This window comes from Rana temporaria, chromosome 1 (assembly GCF_905171775.1).
Source record: "Rana temporaria chromosome 1, aRanTem1.1, whole genome shotgun sequence".
NCBI classification, from domain to species: domain Eukaryota; kingdom Metazoa; phylum Chordata; class Amphibia; order Anura; family Ranidae; genus Rana; species Rana temporaria.
In genome coordinates this window covers 570,365,386-570,386,248 of record NC_053489.1, presented here as the reverse complement: position 1 = coordinate 570,386,248, position 20,863 = coordinate 570,365,386, and the positions used below count along the sequence as shown (strand labels likewise).

At 41.5% G+C, this 20,863-nt stretch overlaps 1 protein-coding gene across 5 annotated transcripts in view; it reads left to right on the top strand.

The window, feature by feature from the left end:
• Nucleotides 1–20,863, top strand: part of MICU3 (mitochondrial calcium uptake family member 3) — a 262,036-nt gene that overhangs the window by 67,637 nt on the left and 173,536 nt on the right. For all 5 annotated transcript variants that reach the window (XM_040334668.1, XM_040334669.1, XM_040334666.1 and 2 more), the window contains exons 3-4: nt 5,134–5,165; nt 16,707–16,785. In XM_040334668.1, coding sequence (XP_040190602.1) covers nt 5,134–5,165; nt 16,707–16,785 — 111 coding nt within the window. The remainder of the gene's footprint in view (nt 1–5,133; nt 5,166–16,706; nt 16,786–20,863) is intronic.

Here is a 20,863-nt window from a genome sequence, read left to right as displayed (position 1 = left end):
CACTTTTTATGTTTTAAAAGGTGTTTTCCAGTCCTAAATTGCTGCATTTGTACATTTTAAAGACAATATAAAGGAATAGTATTGGTAAACAAAGCCCTTGAGGATTTAATTAACCTTTTTTGGGGGTTTAATCTCCTTTTAAGGGGTGTGTCTACATACATTTGTTGGTAGGTGTCCCTCATTCCCATTTCAAAATATTGGGAGGTATGCAGACTTGAAGATATAAGAAACCTATGATACCAGTTTCTTCATGTAAAAGAGATACTAGTAACTTTCATTATATGAAAAAGTACTGCCTTCTGTACAGACTTACAACCTATTGTGTTATGTTATCATCCCATGCAGGGCAGGTTCACTTTCATGCCAGTCCAATCAACTGCCAAGCATGGTGATGTAGGAGGAAGGGAAGTGAGTCACATACTGCCCCTGATGCCCTGTACACACGATCGGTTTGTCTGATGAAAACGAACCGATGGATTTTTTCATCAGATATCCGATGAAGCTGACTTTCATCAGTCTTGCCTACACACCATCGGTTAAAAATCCGATCGTGTCCAACACGGTGACGTAAAACACTACGACGTGCTGAAAAAAATGAAGCTCAATGCTTCCGAGCATGCGTCGACTTGATTCTGAGCATGCGTGGATTTTTGACCGATTTCCGCACAGACGATCGTTTTTTTTAACCATAAGAAAAATTTAAAACAGGTTCTATTTTTTTCCAGCGATAGATAAAAAAAACGATGGGGCCCACACACGATCGGTTCGTCCGATTAAAACGGTCCAGGTGTACAGGGCAATACTCTTTTTTTGCCTAACAACCATAGAGACATGAAAGCGAACAAAGCGTGTGCATGCCCTACTGGTGCCCTGCATGGGCAAAGCATCGACTCATTTTAAAGGTCAAGTTTACTTTTTAGCAAAAAATAATAAATGCAAATTTTTTTGGTGGCACTACCCCTGTTGGAGCTGCTGGTTTAAAATTTTGGGTTTTGCACGTTACTTCTAAGTTCGTTGTCCAGGGGAGGAAGTTTGTAGAAATTGCAATGTCCACACAAGATGTAAAACCTTCAACTGTAGGCTTTATTTTTGTTTCAGGATTTAAAGTCCCGAACTTCCTGCCTTACAGCTGAAGAGCCTTTAAGCCAATCCGGTGGATTGTAAGACAACTTGCGTAGCAGATCCCTTTTTCTTAAAGCGGTGGTTCACCCTCAGTGACACGATTTTACCATCGAGACAGGCATTGTAGCGCGAGCTACAGTATGCCTGTCCCGATTTTTTTACCCCCGTACTCACTGTGTACTCGTACATTATAGATTTCGGCTCCCGCGGGGAATGGGCGTGCCTATGGAGAGGGAGGATGATTGACGGCCGGCCCTGGCACGTCACTCTCCCCGAAGACAGCCGGAGTAGGTCTCGGCTCTTCACGGTGCCTGCGCACAGGCTATGCGCAGGCGCCGTAAAGAGCCAAGCCTATTTTGGCTATTTCCGGAGAAGCGTGACGCGCCAGAGCCGGCCGTCAATCATCCTCCGTCTCCATAGGCACGCCCATTCCCAGAGGGGAGTCGGTATCTTCGATGTACGAGTACACGGTGAGTACGGGGATAAAAAAATCAGGACAGGCATACTGTAGCTCGCGCTACAATGCCTGATTTTATGGTAGAAGAAAAAAAAAAATTTTTTTTTGGGTTTATAGGGTGAACCCCCGCTTTAACGAGGTCACCAGGCCTATCCCGAGACATCAGCTTGCATTGCTTGTCTCCTCCAGGGCAGGTCCTCCCCCAGTTTCCTTTGCTAAGAAGCTTCCTCCACTTGGACGGACAGCTTGGGATCCCCTTTAGAACCATAGGCTCCTGCCAGCATAGCTGGGCCTACTCGACAGGAACACAGCCTCAGACCAACGTGGTCCCGAGACTGAAATCACACACACCCACCTCGTGCCAGGAGGGCCACGAGGCGAAGGACCCCGAAAAATGGCGTCCGGCCCTTAAGTACCCCCTCCCAGCATGAACAGCGGGGGAACCCCTCCCACTGGGCTGCTGCCGAGAAGGGTCACTCCACACACTATAGCTTGCCCGAGTTCCAAAATGAGCCTGAAGTGGTAACGCCACCTACAGGCTACAAGGGAAAACTTCTACCGAGCACAACCACAGCCAGAACAGAGGCTAATTTAAATAGAATCAACAGAGTCTGAGCCCAACTATTGGCTCAGACACCTCTAAATTAACAATTGCGCCCGACTCGTTGGGAGACCAGCGCTACATTTGCATTTAAAAAAAATGTGCATTTGACAATTTCTTGTTTTAGGTGTCTGGAAACCATTGCACCAGCAACCAGCAAATCTCCTGCAGACTGTCAGTGTAAGCTGTCTTCCCATACAATGTACAGGCAAGCTTTACACTGACAGGATGAATCAATGAACTACCACAACGCTCAACAGCCCAGTGGTAATTCATTGAGGAATACAAGCTGACAGCTGCAAAGGCTGTTGGTACTTGTAGTTAATTCATTCACAGAACAGAATGAACGCACCCGGGCGTGTGGAATTTGTATGCAAGTTGGAACAGGTACATTTTTTAAGTGTAACTCCAGTCAAAATATTTTTTTTTTTTAAGTTTTGAATACATAGCATAGTTTGCTTTGCTGTCTGTGCCCCTGCTCTGAAGATTTCACCTCACTTTCTGTCCCTGTGATAATTGGATTTTGAAAATTTTGGGTTGTCCTGGAAATGTGAAGTTCCATTCTTGGGGTAGAATTCCTGACTTCCTGTTGCCTCCGTTTTATAAGTATGAATCGTATGTAAGTTGGATGTTTGTAATTCGTGGACTTCCTGTACAACTATTCTCCTTTTTTAGGTTTGGGTGGTCTAATCTGCAACAGATGTGGTCATCTAAAGTGAGAGTCAAATCTGATAACTGGTGGAAGCAGTCAAGATAAATATATGTAACAATTGTGCCACATAAGTTGATTATAATATTTTGCTTTTTAACACCCAATTGCAAGCAAACCTACAACCTCTGTCAGATTTTCACTACTGTAAGGCCCCATACACACGACCGTTTTCCTCATCAAAATCCATCAAGAAAATTGGTGGCAGAGCTTTTTTGCCGAGGAAAACGGTCGTGTGTATGTTTTTCGTCGAGAAAACTGTTGTGGATCTCGATGAGAAAAAAAGAGAACATGTTTCTCTTTTTTCCTCTTTGGGAGTCTCAATTTCCTGTTTCTCGTCGGGCTGGTTTACGACGAGAAGCACGTTCGTGTGTATGCTTAGAAACCTGCGCATGCTCAGAATAAAGTATGAGACGGGAGCGCACCTTCGGTAAAAGTAGCGTTCGTAATAGAAATAGCTCATTTGTCACGCTGTAACAGACTGAAAAGCGCGATTCGTCTCTCACCAAACTTTTACTTAACACGCAGTAACATGAGATTAGCAAAAGCAGCCCCAAGGGTGGCGCCAGTGGAATCAAACTTCCCCTTTATAGTGCCATCGTACGTGTTGTACATCACCGTGTTTGAGAACAACGAGATTTTGTCTTGACAGTTTGTATGCAAAGAAAGCTTAACAAGATTCTCGAAAAGCCTGACAAGAAACTCGTCGAGGAAAACGATGTTTCTTTTACGACGAGATTCTCGGTCGTGTGTACGAGGCCTTAGATTCCGCCGTGAGAAGATTTTCAATCGGTTCCCATCACCATGGCAGGTGATCAGAGTGCCAGAGAGCGATAGGAAATCCCTCTAAATAGGCCACTCTAACAAAAATACCTTTTGTAATAGAGTGGGGAAAAAGGAAGAACATCTGTTAAATTGGTATTGCTGTCTCGCTGATGTGCCTTCCTGCCCTGGAAATAGCACAAAACAAATTAGAGGTCATAACCCTTCCTCAAACTCTTAAACATAAAGGAGAGGTTCCGATATGCAGATAGAAAATTTAAATGGGTTTTTGTGAGTGAGATTGCAACAGATCATACATTGGAGATTTATTAAAACTGGTGCACGCAGAATCTGGTGTAGCTGTGCATAGTAAACAAACAGCTGCTAGGTTTTATTGTTAAATGAGTTGTAAATTCAGAAGGTTTTTTATCTTTATGCATAAAGATAAAAAACCTTCTGTGTGCAACAGCCCCCCTAATACTTACCTGAGCCCCATCTCTGTCCTGCAATGTCACAAGTCCCTCGACCGTCTGAGACTCTATCTCCTGATTTGCTGAGACACTGTCAATCAGAGTCAATCAGCCAATCAGGAGAGAAGGGAGTGGGGCCAGGTCGGGACTCCATGTCTGAATAGACACAGGGAGCTGTGACTCGGCTTGGGTGCCCCCATAGCAAGCTGCTTGTTGTGGGAGCACTCGACAGGAGGGAGGGGCCAGGAGCACAGAAGAGTGACCCGAGAATAGGAGGATCCGGGCTGCTCTGTGCCAGGGCTGGACTGGGACAAAAATTTGGCCCTTGACTTCATCCAGACTGGCCCACTTTGACAGGTCTCTCCCACGGTGGCTGGACAACTCCCGCAAAAGCAGCCCACAGGGTTGTGCCAGTGGAATCGAACTTCCCCTGCCATTGTATGTGTTGTACGTCACCGCGAGGAGATTTTGTCTTGACCGTGTGTACGCAAAGCAAGCTTGTCGAGTTCCTCGGCAATCCTAACAAGGAACTCGCCGGTGAAAACGATGTGTCTTTTCCGACGAGTTCCTCGGTCGTGTGTACGAGGCCTGAGATGTGGCCTGGTCACATGATATTGACATCACACATGTCGGTGTGTATACAGGCTGAAGTGGAAATCCCCTCCTTCTTGAACTCTCAGCACTGGAGATACTGCGCCGTTTATCACTGACCGTGGTATACAGATCATCCAAAAAGGTATACAGTGGAAATATTGTAATGTAAAAAGATTTGTAAGCTGTAGGCCATGGGGGGGGGGGGGGGGGCGCAGATGAACAATTTTCATATAACTGGGTTTAATTGAACAAACTGAAGTTAGAAGCTGATTGGTTACTATGCACAGCTGCACCAGATTCTGTGTACACCAGTTTTAGTAAATCTCACCTATTGGGTTGCTTTGAACATCTTTCACTTTGTTTTTATGAATGGATAGATACTTATGTATGGTTTATTAACATTTGTATTATTTTTCAGATTCTAAGAAGTGGAGAACACTTTCAAGACAAGTAAGTATTTACCTACAGATTCAAGTCAAAAAAATTGTTTTCCAGCTATAGTTAAAGGTGACCGTCTCTCAGCAGATGCACAAGGCATTCTCACACTTATCTCTCTGCAATGTATTTTATTTATTTTTTAGCTTTTTTTTATTTTTTTAGTTTGTCCTGCTCCCAGGTGCCATTCTTGCTCAGGTGAGAATGATGCTTCCACTGCTCTGAAGCCTCCAGGGATATGCATGTATCCCACAATACTTCATGCAGTGGCCTGGAACCCAGTGTGTGGCAGGGCATGGCAGATCACAGCAGGACAACGCTGCATTTGATGGCTGGGTGAGTATGTGAATTGTTCATAACACCAGGGAAAATTTCAAGAGGTAAAAAAAAGTTCCTCTTTAATTTGAGAATCATTGTTCTTTTCGATTTAATTTTTTTTTATTTTAGTAAAATAAACAAATGACAACAAAGCTGTGGAATATTTGCAGTTTTTTAGGTTGTATAAAACCATGAAAGGTCAGTAAGTCTTTAGAGGTTACATGCAAAAAAGGTACACTTATTATACTCGTCTGATCGCCAATACCTCCACAGAAATCAGACACTGGGGCATATTCTTAAAGATCTGAGGCGGCGGAACGTATGTCCTTTACGTTACGCCGCCGCAAGTTTAAGTGGCAAGTGCCTGATTCCCAAACCACTTACCTGTAAACTTGCGGCGGCGTCGCGTAAAGTCCACCCGCGCAAGCCCTCCTAATTCAAATGATCCTGGTAGGGGGCGTGGATCATTTAAATTAGGCGCGCTCCCGCGCCGATCGTAATGCGCATGCTCCGTCGGGTAAATTACCCGACGTGCATTGCGCTAAATGACGTCTCACGGACGTCATTTGTTTTGACTGTAACGTAAATGGCGTCCAGCGCCATTCACGGACGACTTACGCAAACAACGTTAAATTTTCAAATTTCGACGCGGGATCGACGGCCATACTTAACATTGAGTACGCCACCTAGGGGGCATGTTTATCTTTACGCCGCGTATCGCTTACGGAAACGACGTTGAAACACTATGGCGGGCAAGCGTACGTTAGAGAATCGGCGTGACTAGTCATTTGCATATTCTACGCTGACCGCCACCTAGCGGTCAGCGTAAATATTGCAGCCTAAGATACAACGGCGCAGGCCGTCGTATCTTAGGCATGTTTAAGTGTATCTCAGTTTGAGAATACACTTAAACATAGGATCGGACTTACGTCGGCGTATCTGCTGATACGCCGGCGTAAATTATTTGAGAATATGGCCCTTTGTACTTTGCAGCAGCCTATGTGAAATTAGAATTACTTCTTAACTAGTAAGCTTAAAAGAGAAGTCCTATTTTTAGTAAATATGGCTGGTAATGGTTGCGGTGGGATAATGATAGTCTAGCGTGAAAATATAATTTACCATCCTTGCCTATCTTTATCAGAAAGTCCTTTACCATCCATATACAGGCCAAATCTCAGAAGCAAGTATTGTCATTGAAGTCACTGAAAGTTCTCTGGCCCCAAGACATAGAAACTTTAGGAGAATAAGATATGGAACCTTTTTAGAATATTTGGATTAACAAACATGTATTAAAGCACACCTGTCCAGCTGTGTATCTGGCCCTCTTTGATCACACAGTCACCATTTCTGCCCATGTTTTGATCCCTACTGCAACCTCGGGAAAGACTCCACAGGCAAAGGCTAAATTTTCCTGAAGCATGATCGGTTTGTCCAATGACGGTGAAAAAAAATAGAACATGTTTTAAATTTTTCCTATGCATAAAAAAACAATAGAAAAATCCGATCTTCTGTGTGGAACTCCATCGGAGAAAAATCCATGCATGCTCAGAATCAAGTCAACGCATGCTCTGAACTTAATTTTTTTTTTCGGATCGTCGTAGTGTTGTACGTCACCGCGTTTTAGCACTGTCGGATTTTTGACTGATGGTGTGTAGGCAAGACTGATGAAAGTCAGCTTTAATCGGATATCCGACAACAGAATACATCGGATTAGATTCCATCAGATATCCGATCGTGTGTACAGGGCTTTAGTGTCAGCTAATCCTTTCTTATGCATTTCGTCATTTCGACATCTTCAGGAGCATCTAAGAGCACATTTAAGTGCTGCCTTTTTTACTTCCGTGATTTTAACTTTTATATTGGGTTAGCTGCTTTTAGAGAATATTTAAAGGTGTCTGTACAGTGTCAGAGTTTTATTAATTGAACATACACTATATGTGTGTCATATACCTAGATATAGCAGCAGGATTTTTATCATGGCTGCACTTGGGATTGTTTGGCAGGCAGTATTGATGAGAATAAGTTAAGGCACCAGTGGTCACTTACTGCATAGCAAGAGTAAGGCTTTTTGTTTTTGTAATATATTTTAACCACTTCAGCCCCATAAGGATTTGCCCCCTTCCTGACCAGGCTATTTTTTGTGATACGGCACGGTCGCTTTAACTGACAATTGCGCGGTCATGCAAAGTTGTACCCAAACAAAATTTCTCCCCACAAATGGTGCTTTCTTTTGGTGGTATCTGATCACCTCTGCAATTTTTTGGGCGCTATAAACAAAGAGCGCCAGTTTTTAAAAAAAAAAACACAATTTATTTTTATTTTTTGCTATAATAAATATCCAAAAAAACAAATGAAAGAAAAACTATTTTTTTTTCATCAGTTTAGGCTGATATGTATTCTTCTACATAATTTTGGTTAAAAATAGCAATAAGCTTATATTGGTTGGTTTGTGCAAAAGTTATGGCGTCTACAAAATAGGGGATAGATTTATAGCATTTATTATTATTATTATTATAATTTTTTTTTTTTACTAGTAATGGTGGTAATCTGCGATTTTTTTTTTTTTTTTTTATTTATTTTTTTTATCAGGATTGCAACATTGCGGCGGACAGATCGGACACTTTTGACACTTTTTTGGGACATTGACATTTATAGAGCAATCAGAGCGAAAAATAGCCACTGATTACTGTATAAATGTCACTGGCAGGGAAGGGGTAACACTAGGGGCGATCAAGGGGTTAACTGTGTTCCCTAAGTGTGTTCTAACTGCGGGGGGATGGGACTGACTAGGGGAGGAGACCGATCGGTGTTCCTATATACTAGGAACACACAATCTGTCTCTACTTCCCTGACAGGACGTGGATCTGTTTACACACACAGATTCACGTTCCTGCTCTGTCACGAGCGATCGCGGTTGCCCGGTAAACATTGCGCTCGCCAGGCACGCACATCGGCTCTGGGGACACACACGCGCCTGCTAGATCGTCTTAAAGGAGAAATGTATACCTACGGCAATTTGCTCAGCCGTGCCAACCTGCCGCAGTATAACTGCGGCGGCTGGTCGGCTAGCGGTTAAGTTGTATTGTAATCCTCTCATCTGCCAACCGATTTCCTACAAACATTGGGACTCATGCATTTTAAGCTTTTGCTAGTTGATTTTCTCTCCTACCAATTAGACAGCAGATCTTCACAAGTTCATCTTCTCATTAACCTGATGGAAGATTCTAAATCGTTCATTGAAGGACATAGCTAAATTCATCACGGATTAATTTGTTCTCTCACCCGGCCAAGAACATCCTTAGCTCAGTGGCCTTGCTCCGCTCTCCTGCTGGCTGAGAGGTCGTTCTTTCCCCCAGTTGGTGGATTATAGCCACAAATGCCACCCTTTTTGTGGGGGGGGGGGGTGTGATGAATTAGTTTTTGGTTCAAGGCTAATGGTCCCTGGGGGGATATTAATATCCCTACTTGCCACCTGAGAGGGAGAAGCTCCTCCTGACCAGCAGAAGAGGGGAGTGAGGCCATCAAGCTAAGTATGTTCTTGGTCGGGTGAGAAAATGAATGTACTCATGATGAGTACATTAAGTGAACTAAGAGAAAAGGATTTTACAGTGATTAAAAAAAATATATATTAAAATTATACTTCTATAAAAGAAGCACTGTCAGGAAGGGCTGATTGTCTAAGAAAGGCTTGCAGTGCGAGGAGGTTTGTGTAAGGAGGTTTTACTTAATATGGTTTAATTGTTAACAATAATAATGAGATTTTAGAGCCATGGTTTACATAATGCAGCAGGCTCAAAGGGGTTTAAGGATGTTCTTGACTCTTACAAAACAATAATACTTAAAGCGGAGGTTCTCACAAAAAGTGAACTTCCGCTTTTTGGAACCCACCCTCCCTCCGGTGTCACATTTGGCACCTTTCAGGGGGGAGGGGGGTGCAGATACCTGTCTAAGATATTTGCACCACTTCCTGGTTCGGACTACCTGGTTCAGCCCCCCCTACGTCACGTCCCCCCGCCCCCCACTGTCTTCTGGGGAATGATACTCACGCATGCGTAGTAGGGAACCAGGCAGTGAAGCCGCAAGGCTTCACTTCCTCATTCCCTTACCCAGGATGGCGGCGCAAGCAGCCGAGGACCGAGCGATTGCTCAGCCTCGTCTGCTGACATCGCGGGCACGCTGGACAGGTACTGTAAGTGTCCATTTTTTAAAAGTCAGCAGCTGCAGTATTTGGAGCTACTGGCTTTAAAAGGTAAAATTACTTATTTAAAATGATTTATGTTGGAGCCTGTAAAAGCCATGCAGGTCTCCAGTAGATCTGCCAGTGTATTTGTGTGACTGTACATCCCGTAAGGGCTAGCAGATTAAATCTGACAAAAAAGAGAAAATTAACTTAATTGAAAACTACAAGCCAACAGCCGTAAAAGCTGCCTGACCTTGTAGTTTTCCATTCACAGGACACTGTGGGGTGGATTCAGAGAGAATTTACGCCGGCCGTATCCATAGATACGCCGCGTAAATTCAAATCTGCGCCGGCGTATCTACTTTCTGTATTCAGAAAGCTAGATACGCCGACATTAGCCTAAGATACGGTTGGCATAAGTCTCTTACGCCGTCGTATCTTAGGGTGCATTCTGCCGCTGGCCGCTAGGGGCGCTTCCGTTGTTGTCAGCATAGAATATGCTAATTACCTAGATACGCCGATTCACAAACGTACGTACGCCCGGCGCAATTTATTTACGTCGTTTACGTTAGGCTTTTCCGGCGTAAGGTTGTTCCTGCTATTAGGAGGCGCAGCCAATGTTAAGTATGGACGTCGTTCCCGCTTCGAAATTTGGATTTTTTCCGTCGTTTGCGTAAGTCGTTCGCAAATAGGGCTGGACGTAATTTACTTTCACGTCGAAACCAATACGTCATGCGCAGTTTGTAAAACACGTCAATCACATCAGGTCATCACACATTAGCATAAAACACGCCCCCCCTTCCACATTTGAATTACGCGGGCTTATGCCGGCCCCATTTACGCTACGCCGCGGCAACTTACGGAGCAAGTGCTTTGTGAATACAGCACTTGCTCCTGTAAGTTACGGCGGCGTAGCGTAAATACGATACGCTGCGCCGCCGTATCATTGTGCGCCCCTACCTGAATCTACCCCTGTGAATGAGTGATGTGGCCAGGCTGGCCGAACTTTGCTTGGCCCCTTTTTTCTTTTAAATTGTGATAGCGTTGGGGAGAAGATCCCTGTTGGCTGTCATATTCGGGAATCGGGGAGGTGTGGAGGCTGGTACCCTCAATATGGGTGAACTTATCCTTTAAATTAAAAGGTCGATATGAAACAATTTTATGTAGGTAAGATGTCCTACAACAACCTCATTCTCATCCAGGGAACGTTCAGCCATGCGTCAGGTTCCAGCAAACCTGGAGTAGAACATTTAAATGCTTGAGCTCTCGTTTAACTATAATATGAGTTATACAGTTCATTATGTTTTTTAATTTTTTTTTCCTGTTATCGAGCTGCAGTTTGTTTAAAAAGATGAAGGCGCTTAGTCCACTAAATATAGCAAAATGCATTCAGAGAACCTTATAATGGAATTGCAGTATCATTAACTATAAACTGCTTTTGTGGATTTTTTAGCACAAGCCTAATGCATTTTAATGACTTATGTTCCATTTGTCTCGGATTTAAAGAAATAAGAAATTACTTTGTAATCCTGCAATAATTTCTTCAAACACAGAACAGGGATTGCTGAATAATTCAGTGGACTACATTTTCATTTTTTTTTTTTTTTTTTTTTCTGAACATTTTCTGTAATGAATCATAAATACAAATCTGATAATATGAAAATGCGCACAAATGTCAGTTTGAAAGTGAGTATGTTTTCCATTTGCTGGTGGGGTAGACAAATTGCAAAGAACTGATGATGGCATTTCAGCTCTCTGTCTACAGTTATGTCTGTCCTCAGCTTTTTAAATCAATAGGCGAGTGTTTTCTGCTGTGCTTTTACTTTCTTCTACATTAGAATTACTCATTTATAGGTTTCTCAGGGTAGGCTTTTTTGTGTTTGTAGCTGTTTCAAAATAGCATAAAGAGAGCCAATGGCTTTTGGAATATTTAATAATTCATTTGATGAAAATTTTGATTATCCAAATATATAACTTATTTGCTAAAAGTGACAATATTCCTAGCTGCATCTATCTACAGAAATATTTGACTTTTGCTTGAAAATGGGGCCTAGAGTGTCAATTGTCTGAACTTCGAGCCATTCTTCGATGTCGTTCTGTCCAACTTTTTTCTCTATAATTTGACCACCCTGCCTGACATCATTCTGTACTGGATGAAGTGTTTTAAGAGGAGAAGAAGATCTTGTTAAAATAATTATAAATCGATATATTCCAGGTTGCTTTTTCTTCCAGAACATCACAGGGATAAGAGTTCACTATGTTACCTGTCAAAAGATGTTTATTTTTAGCTACAGAGAATCCTTAATGATACCAGATTAGCTGGAGAATGAACCACTATTGGAGGCGCATCTGGAGTACTAGAATTGACTATATACCCTGAAAAAATAAGCTATAAACCTCCCATGGACTAATAAAAATCCTTATTCCTTTCCTCAAGACTACCACCCTGACCTCAGGAGCTGTTTGCCAAGTGAAAGGCCTGGAGCAGAGAACATGCTCTGTTTTAAGGCGCTCCACCTCACCACTTGCAACAACTATTGCTCACAAAGCTACAGACTTGCTGACAGTTGAGCTTCATCATGTCCCACACTGAAATATTCAGGTCATGCTTGTAGAAGAGGATTTAAAGTGTTGGCCTCTAAGAATATGATTGCCTACCACTGAATGATCTGCTAGCATGCATAAACATAAAATTGTACAATGGCTGTCTAGAGATTTCCATCCCTACGACAAGCCTAATGGTAGCCTCTTTCGATGTCTTTTTTCCAGTTCCACTCCTGGCCATTGCAGCTCAACATTCTGATTGAGTGGAGCAACAGGGTACGGTGTTGGCCGTTGGCTCACTCACCCAACCCTGGAATTGGGTAACTCTTTTCTTCCACTCTTATGGAAGGTCCAGATAATGGACGCCAGCCTGACAGGCTAGGAAGGTGTCCCAGATAGCTTGAAAGTGCAGGAAACTTGGCTGCCAGCAGTAGCTTGTCTGACTATCAACATACTAGAACTCTGAACATTTTCTGTGTCCCTTCAACACTGGACTCCTCAATTGCACAGTCAGTCAACAACTCCACAGCAGTGATGTACATTAATTATGAGGGAGTAATCAAAAGTCTTGCTACGTAAAGAGAAGGGGAACAGATTCTGTCTTGGGCAAAACTTTACATTCCAACCTTGTACAGCATCCACATGTCCCCCTGTCCTCCAGATTAAATAACAAACTGGACAGGTTTGTCTCCAGATGAAGTGATCTGCTAACGAAAGCAGTGGAGGCCCTTGTGGCTCTCTGGGATCAGTACAACCTGATCTATGCCTTTCCTTCTCTCCTTCCTCATCTACTCCTCAGGATCGAGATAGTGGGCATTCCGGTAATTCTCTTTGCACCGCACTGGCCCAGGATGATTTGGTATTCTGACCCCATCAGGCTTCTAGCAGATGCTCTGTGGGCTCTTTGTTATCACCTGGGCCTTCTGTTTCAATGTCCAGTTTACCTTCATGCTACATGGTAGCTAGCTTGTATGGCTTGGCTGTTGAAGCTCAGACCCCAAGAGATGGGGTTCTTACAGTTCTTTCAGTCTTTCCTATGTTCCAGAAAAAGGAAGTCTATCTTACATACAGTAAGGTCTACCATTGCACATGAAAAGCAGGCTTTTCTTGGCGCAATGAGTGAAAATTTAAGTGCAGGAAATAGGGTTTAACATTTGGCTTTTGAGTACTATTAAGGGACAAAAAACCGTATTTTTAAAATTTTGTTCAAAAGACCCTTTGTTTTAAATGTCCTCAGTCAAGGCCCTTGTACAAGGTGTAGCTCACATAGTCCCACCTCTACAGCCTCCAGTGACCCTGAGGAGTGGAGAGAACCAAATTGAAATACCACAAAGACCTCCTTTTGGCAGATACCCATTTATCTTCTGTTAATATTAATGATTGTGATAGCGCTGCTCTGTAATTATTATGTGAACAAACTTTAAATAATGGTGTGACTGTGTCACATCAAAAAAGAAAGAAAGTGTACATTGTGTCACATTGAAAAAAATATTAATAGTATACAATATTCTTCATTAAGCCATCAATGTAAGATAAAAAAAAGTCCAAGTGAAAAGACCTTATGATATAAAGCAATAGCAGAATCAACTGAAAATTAGAATAGGTGGCTTTGTCAGCAGAACCTGATATGGTTTTATGCTGGTTTTAGCTTTAATTTATGTGAGTGCATTCCTTAAAGTTGGGCTGGTTCGTCTGTTTACACACTAACCAAAGATACTGCACTACTGGTGTTCCTTTTTCCATTTCTATTTACACTGAGTGCTATAAGAAACAATCTATTGTGGGAAAGACAAGCAATTCTAAGGCTTTACAGAGTGGAAGATCACCATTTGGTCCATGGAAAAGTTGTTCTATATTGCCTAGTTGGCCCATACGAGGGTCTTGTATGAAGGTGAGCGTGCATTCCACAAGGTGACGTTGCAAGTTTTTGTTATGCGTGGTGCACTAACAATATTTAAAGAGCCACACTCACTGGGGTTAATTATAGGAAGACTATTTCTGAGCACCAGATTGTGTGGATTAAATTTGGGACTATCTTTATAATTTATTCACATATTCTCATTTTCATTTTTTTCTACTATTGTGTTATATCATCGGTCTTTTCATTTGGACTTTTTTATGTTACATAGACGGCTTAATGAAGAATATTGTGTACTATTAATGATATTTTTTATGTGACACTATATACACAAATTTTCCTTTTTGATGTGACACAGTTACACTGTTATTTCATGATAAGTTTATTCACATAATAATTACTGAGCAGCTTTATCACAATCATTAATAATATCTTTATGTGGGAACACATATAGTGATGGCAGCAGCCATTCACTTTAACTAGGAATAGGTGGCAGTGCACAACACACACACTACATTTGTCTTCTGTGTTTCCCAAAGTGGCTTTCTTCATTACCACTGCCTTTGTTCTGCTAGACGCATTTTTGCTGCCTTATCTTGTAAAAAAAAAATTTGTTCTGTGGCCCAGAGACTCTTCTTTCTAAAGGGCCTCTTCTTCCCACTTTCACCAGGACTTTTTTTGTCATCTCTCTGTTCTATTCATGTTTATCCTATGGCTATATCCCTCCAATACTTAGATGTGGTTAGAGCTGTTCATCTTTACTTCTTAGTTATGTCTTCTCTTAGACAAAATGATTTTTTTTTGTCATTTCAGAGGGTCCCTGCAAGGGACAACCTACCTTTCATTCCACCATTTCACAGTGGCTCAGGAAAGTCATTCATCAATCCTACCAGCTTATAGATAAGTTTGCAAGTCTGTCACATAGTCTTGTTTTACCAGGTGGATGTTTGGACATCTTGAGATGCAGGCTTCGGATATAAGGTCCTGCAGACATATCTTTAAAGAGGATCTTCTCCCTGAAAAACAAAAATGTAAAAGTCATTAGTTACAAATACTGTAGCTGCTGACTTTTAAAAACACACACTTGTCCCACGATCCAGTGATGTCCTCACCCGACCCGACTCTTTGTTCTGTCATTGTGTCCAAGTGCCAGCATCTTCGCTGTGGGCAGCCAACTATGACTCCTTGCGGCTTCACAGCAGGCTGCCTACTGCACGTGTGCGTGAGCCACACTGTGCATGCGCAACCTGCGCTGCACCCCATGATTGGTCTCCTATAGGTCTCTTGGGAGCTCCCCCTTTCCCCAGAGACTGCTGGGAAGGGGGGACTTCCGCTCCATTCACCTAGGCAGCCGGAACAGGAGTGGGAGCAGTACTCTGTCCAAATCAGGTGTACGCTCCAAAAAAAAAGGAGAGGAGGGTGGGAGGAAATGGAGACAGAACTTCCCCTTTTGGGTGAAGTTCTGCTTTAAGCTAAAGGCACCCTCCGTGTTCTGTTTTTTTTCTTGGGCTGTCTGTGTTTTGCTGCTGTGTTGCTCTCCCTCATTTGGACTGCCTTGGGACATCTCAATGTTCCTGTGCCCCTTAACGAACTGTTAAGACAGGATTTTATATTCGCCATGCTTAGGGGTGAATGTAGCTGTATTTGTGTACTTGCAACAATACAGTTGAGTACCGTTCGTGATACTCAAGCTTTTGAGGTCCAAGCAGTACTGATACACAAATCTTGCTAAACTGTGTATCAGCACTGCCTGGACCTTAGAAGAAGTGGGTTGTCCTGAAACTATAACTGTTAATGCAAATAAAAAAAGCTTTGCAGACAGTACTCTCCAAAAAATTATTTTCTTGGTGTTCAACGAGAGGCACAACTTCCACCTCTCTGTGTTTTATGATCTACTCCTAATGCTGCTTTTCTGAAAACTGAAGCATCTGCAGAGTGGAATGCCCCGTACACACCATCACTTTATGTGATGAAAAAAAACGAAATTTTCTGTGAAGTAAAAAACGACATTTTTGAAACTTAAATTTTCAAAGACGAAGTTGCCTACACACCATCGTTTTTCTCACAATGTTCTAGCAAAGCGAGGTTACGTTCACCACGTTTTTCCATTGAAGCTCGCTTCATAACTAGCTTCTGGGCATGCGCGGGTGTAAAAACGTCGTTTTAAACAACGTTTTTTGCTACACACGGTCAATTTCTGTAAAGTAAAAAACGACGTTTTGAAAAACGACACATAAAATTGAATCATGGTTAAATTTTTTTTGGTCATTTTTCACAAGACATAAAACAACGTTTTTCCCCCACACACGGTCATTTAAACTGACGTTTTTAAAAACGTCGTTTTTTTTCATCACATAAAGTGATGGTGTGTACGCGGCAGAAGGGAAAATACTTGGCTGGTCAATGTCTTTTTTGTTTTCCGGTGCTAAATTCCTTTTAAAGAAAGCAGTATAATCAAATATTTCTGAATTCTACTGTTCTTATGCCCTTTATGAACTCCAAGAAAATGATTTTATGGTAAGTACAAAAATCCCGGCCAAAAATTACTTTGTTGCAAGATGTTAACATGTCTAGAATTTGGTAAAATGCACATAATGTGCGTAATATATTTTATTTCAGGCTGATGGTTCAGATGATATATATTTTTTTTTTACAGGACTTGAATAATTTGCTGCTGGACACTCCACCAGTATGGAAGGGATCATCTAAGTTTTTCAGGACAATTGGAGATAAAGGTAGCCTGAAATATGTAGTAAACAAATGCATGTACTGTAGTCGATTTGGTTTTCTTGGATAAAGTATTGTAAGAACTATTAGACACAGAAGACATACTGGAAAAAAAGAGAGGGGGGTTGTCAAGAAGTATCACTCTAATATATAAATTTGGGTAGAAAGAATAGTAATGTGTAACTGTAGTTCATAATTGGTTCTTTTACTACCCAAATAAAAAACCATGCACCTAGAAATTGTATATTGATAATTCTATTAAGGTGTGTTCCTCTGAATCAGGGTAATGCGTAAGAAAAAAGAGAAGAAGAGAGGGCGGACAGCCATGACAGGATTCGTCAAAGAGGAACAAAACTGGTTGTAGCAAAAAATATGAATTGCTTTATTTTAAATCCACCATTATAGAAAAGTTAAACGATACCTCCACCATACACAGTAAAGAATGATAACGTTATCATGACACGGAGAGCAACACCATCCACACATTCATACAAACCCAAACCACGCAGGTATCTACTAAATAGCTCCTAAATACAAAAAACAGCATAGATTGTCCACTTACGGTATTCGTTGTAGATGTATACAAGCTCAAAAATTGGCCAATAAAAAACACAAAAATGGGACATAATTGTTGAAATAAATTCTGCTGCTAAAAAGAGTGCTGTGTGATGAGGATGGAAACTGTAAACTATCAAGATGAGAAGGTTGTCACCTATTCTGAGGTAAAAAGGACAGAAGACCTACTGCAGTGTAGTGTGCTTCCACATTAATAGTTTGTAACTATGGCACTAAAGAGAGGTTAAAAAAATATATATAATTTGTACTTAACCAATAAATTATTATTCATGTAAACATTTGTGTAATTTTAAAATTCTTATACCGGCAAAATGCAGTAAGAATAATATAAAGTCCACAATTATAAATCCTTTAGAACTGCAGTACCTGAAGTGAGGCTTTCATTGTGTTATTCAAAAACTAACTTGTTGTGATCTCCACCCAAAAAAACAGAAAATGAGACCCCAAATCCATATATAGTGCAATACATTGAGTAAATCTCTTTTTTCATTCGCAGATTTACACCACCAACACATAATATACTTACCGGACAATCTAGAGGTCAGCACAAACTTGGGTATGGAGCAATATCCATACAGGACTATTTGGGACTGTGGACCAATGTACCACCACACACTTTTCCAAATTATATATCATTGACTCTTACTTAGAGGTCCCCAAAAGACAAAGGACCGATACTTCATTGGTTCAGATCATCTGATTATTTAATTAAAATAATAAAATCACTCTCTCATTATGTCACAAATTGGTTTTCAAATATTTTTTTTTTATCTGAACAGCACTGTATACATAATACTTTTATTTTAGAATTTCTTTTGGGATTAATAAAGTATTCTGTATACAGTGCTGCTCATATATAAAAAAAAACTAGAAAACCCACCTGTGACAAAAACTAGAAAACCCACCTGTGACATAATGTCAGTGTCCAAAGCTTAAAATCATTACTCCATGAGCAGGCATACAAGCTGTGGTGAGTCTATATCTAATCATGGCTGTATTGCATTTTATCTGCTGAGAGTGCTTGAGTTTCACTCAATGTGTTGCAACTGGAGTTCTTTAACTTCAAGCAGTTCTAAAGTATTAATAAAGATAGGTTGTAGGTGTTAACGGCATTACAAATATTGTTGAGCCCACCATTTCAGTTGTCTCATTCTCAGCTGTTTTTTTTAATTGTGTCCCTTAAACAGTGTCCCTGATACAGGTGGAACATTCTTATATACTTCATTCAGTGTTTTTTTATGTAGCGCTCAAGTATTTGTTTATTTTTTATTTTTTTTTCATAAAAAGAAAAATGTCTTTGTATGCAATTGTGATTAGGAAGCATATTTTTGTGTGTTAATATTTTTTAATTTGCCGTATTCTTTATTAAATTTGCTTAGACCATTATATATTTCTGTTCGTAGTAATGTACTTTTACTATAAGTAAGGTCTTCTTTGAACCACTCTCTCCGCATCTGGTGATTGAAAACCCATGCCCACAGATGCCGTTAAGGCCTATATTTCGCTTATCCTTAAAGAAGGCAAGGACCCCTCTCTTTGCAAAAATCTCGGCAAATTGCCTGCTTCCACAAAATCCTCAACTAATACATAAAGACCAAATTGCCTTTGCCCCTCTCCATAAGACCCTCAATAGTACAATCAGAGTTTTCAACTTGATTTAAGCGACCAAGACCTCCAGGCGCCCACTTCTTTTGCTTTCGAAAGACGCTGAGAAAGCATTTAACAGGGTCAATTGGCAATTTATTCGGGCGACCTTGTAGCACATTGGCCTGGGTCCTACAATGCTTCGCTGGATTTCTTCCCTGTACTCCCTTCAGCAGCATAAAGGGTAAACGAGATCAGATTTGAAATTTTTCCTAATAATATAGCCACTACTACTCAAACTCTGGGATTACCTCTTGTGCTGGCTTTACTGACTGTAAGCTCTCCCCATTCACCTCCCATCTCTTTTTTTCACAAAAGTCAGCTCTATGTTTCAAGAGTTTGTATGGTTCCAAAAGAAACCACACCTCCAGCTACAACACCTATCCCTACCCAAAATACATGGTGGAGTGGGCCTCCCTGACATTCGAGCCTATTATAGGGAAGTCCATCTTACTGCCATGGTAAGGCAAAGCACTGGGTGTCTGTAGGACTGGAAGACTCCCAGAGCATGGGTATGAGCTGGCCTTGGATTGTTTCCCCACTGCCTAAGAAACTCTGTGTACACTCTACTCTTAGTAGCGATCTCCCGATAAACCTTTCACTGCTCAAAAATTTCCCCATCACCTTCTATGGTTCCCATTCTGGGCAACCCTAAATTTGCCCCAAGATTCCCAAATGCTCAGTTTCAACGTCTTAAGCCAAGTGACCGTTCTCATTTAACTGACTTTTTGTCATCGGATTGTGACTTCATCGCCACTGATCTTAGTTGATTGGCGGCCCCCTTTTGTTTTTTGGCTTGGCCTTTAGCTCCACCATTTCCTCTGCAAGCTCTCCAAATCTCTGGGCATCTTGCACCCTCTTACAGAATTGGAGAACCTGTGTCATAAAGGGGAACTTGTTCTCCATTACCTTTCCTCTATTTACACCTCTTTGAATTCATCCAGACTCCAGCTACACTCTATCCTTTCTCACGAAATGGGAAATTTAACTGGGTATCCAATTCACAGCTAAACAAAGATAGAATATTCTTCACTTTGGCCAAAATTCCTTCATTGCTACCTGGGTGTAAGAGGCCTGTTATAAGATTTTCACCAGATGGTACAGAGTTCCTATGATCACCCCACCCCACCATATCTCTTCCGAAGTCCCCAGCTCTTGCTGGAGATGTGGCAGTAAAAGGAGGTATGATGGTCTGCATCTTCTGGCAATACCTGAAAATACAGCCTTTTTGGCATGAGGTGACTGGTATAATCAAACATCTCACTGCTGTCAACCTACATAATGGTCTTGCGGCTTAGACCTGTCAGAGAGACCTGTCAACCACTTCAGCCCCAGAAGATTTTACCCCCTTCCTGACCAGAGCATTTTTTTGCAAATTCGGCACTGCGTCGCTTTAGCTGACAATTGCGCGACCGTGTGACATTGTACCCAAACAAAATTGACGTCCTTTTTTCCCACAAATAGAGCTTTCTTTTGGTGGTATTTGATCACATCTGCGTTTTTTTGTTTTTTTGCGCTATAAACAAAACAAGAGCAACAATTTTGAAAAAAATTCAATATTTTTTACTTTTTGCTATAATAAATATCCCCCAAAAATATATAAAAAGTTTAGGCCGATATGTATTTTTCTACGTATTTTTGGTAAAAAAAATTGCAATAGGTATATATTGATTGCTTTACACAAAAGTTATAGGCCCAGATTCTTGTATATCGGCGTAATGTATCCGATTTACGTTACGCCGCCGCAACTTACACAGGCAAGTGCTGTATTCTCAAAACACTTGCTCCGTAAGTTGCGGCGGTGTAGCGTAAATCACCCGGCGGAATTCAAATTTGGCGGGTAGGGGGCGTGTATCATTTAAATCA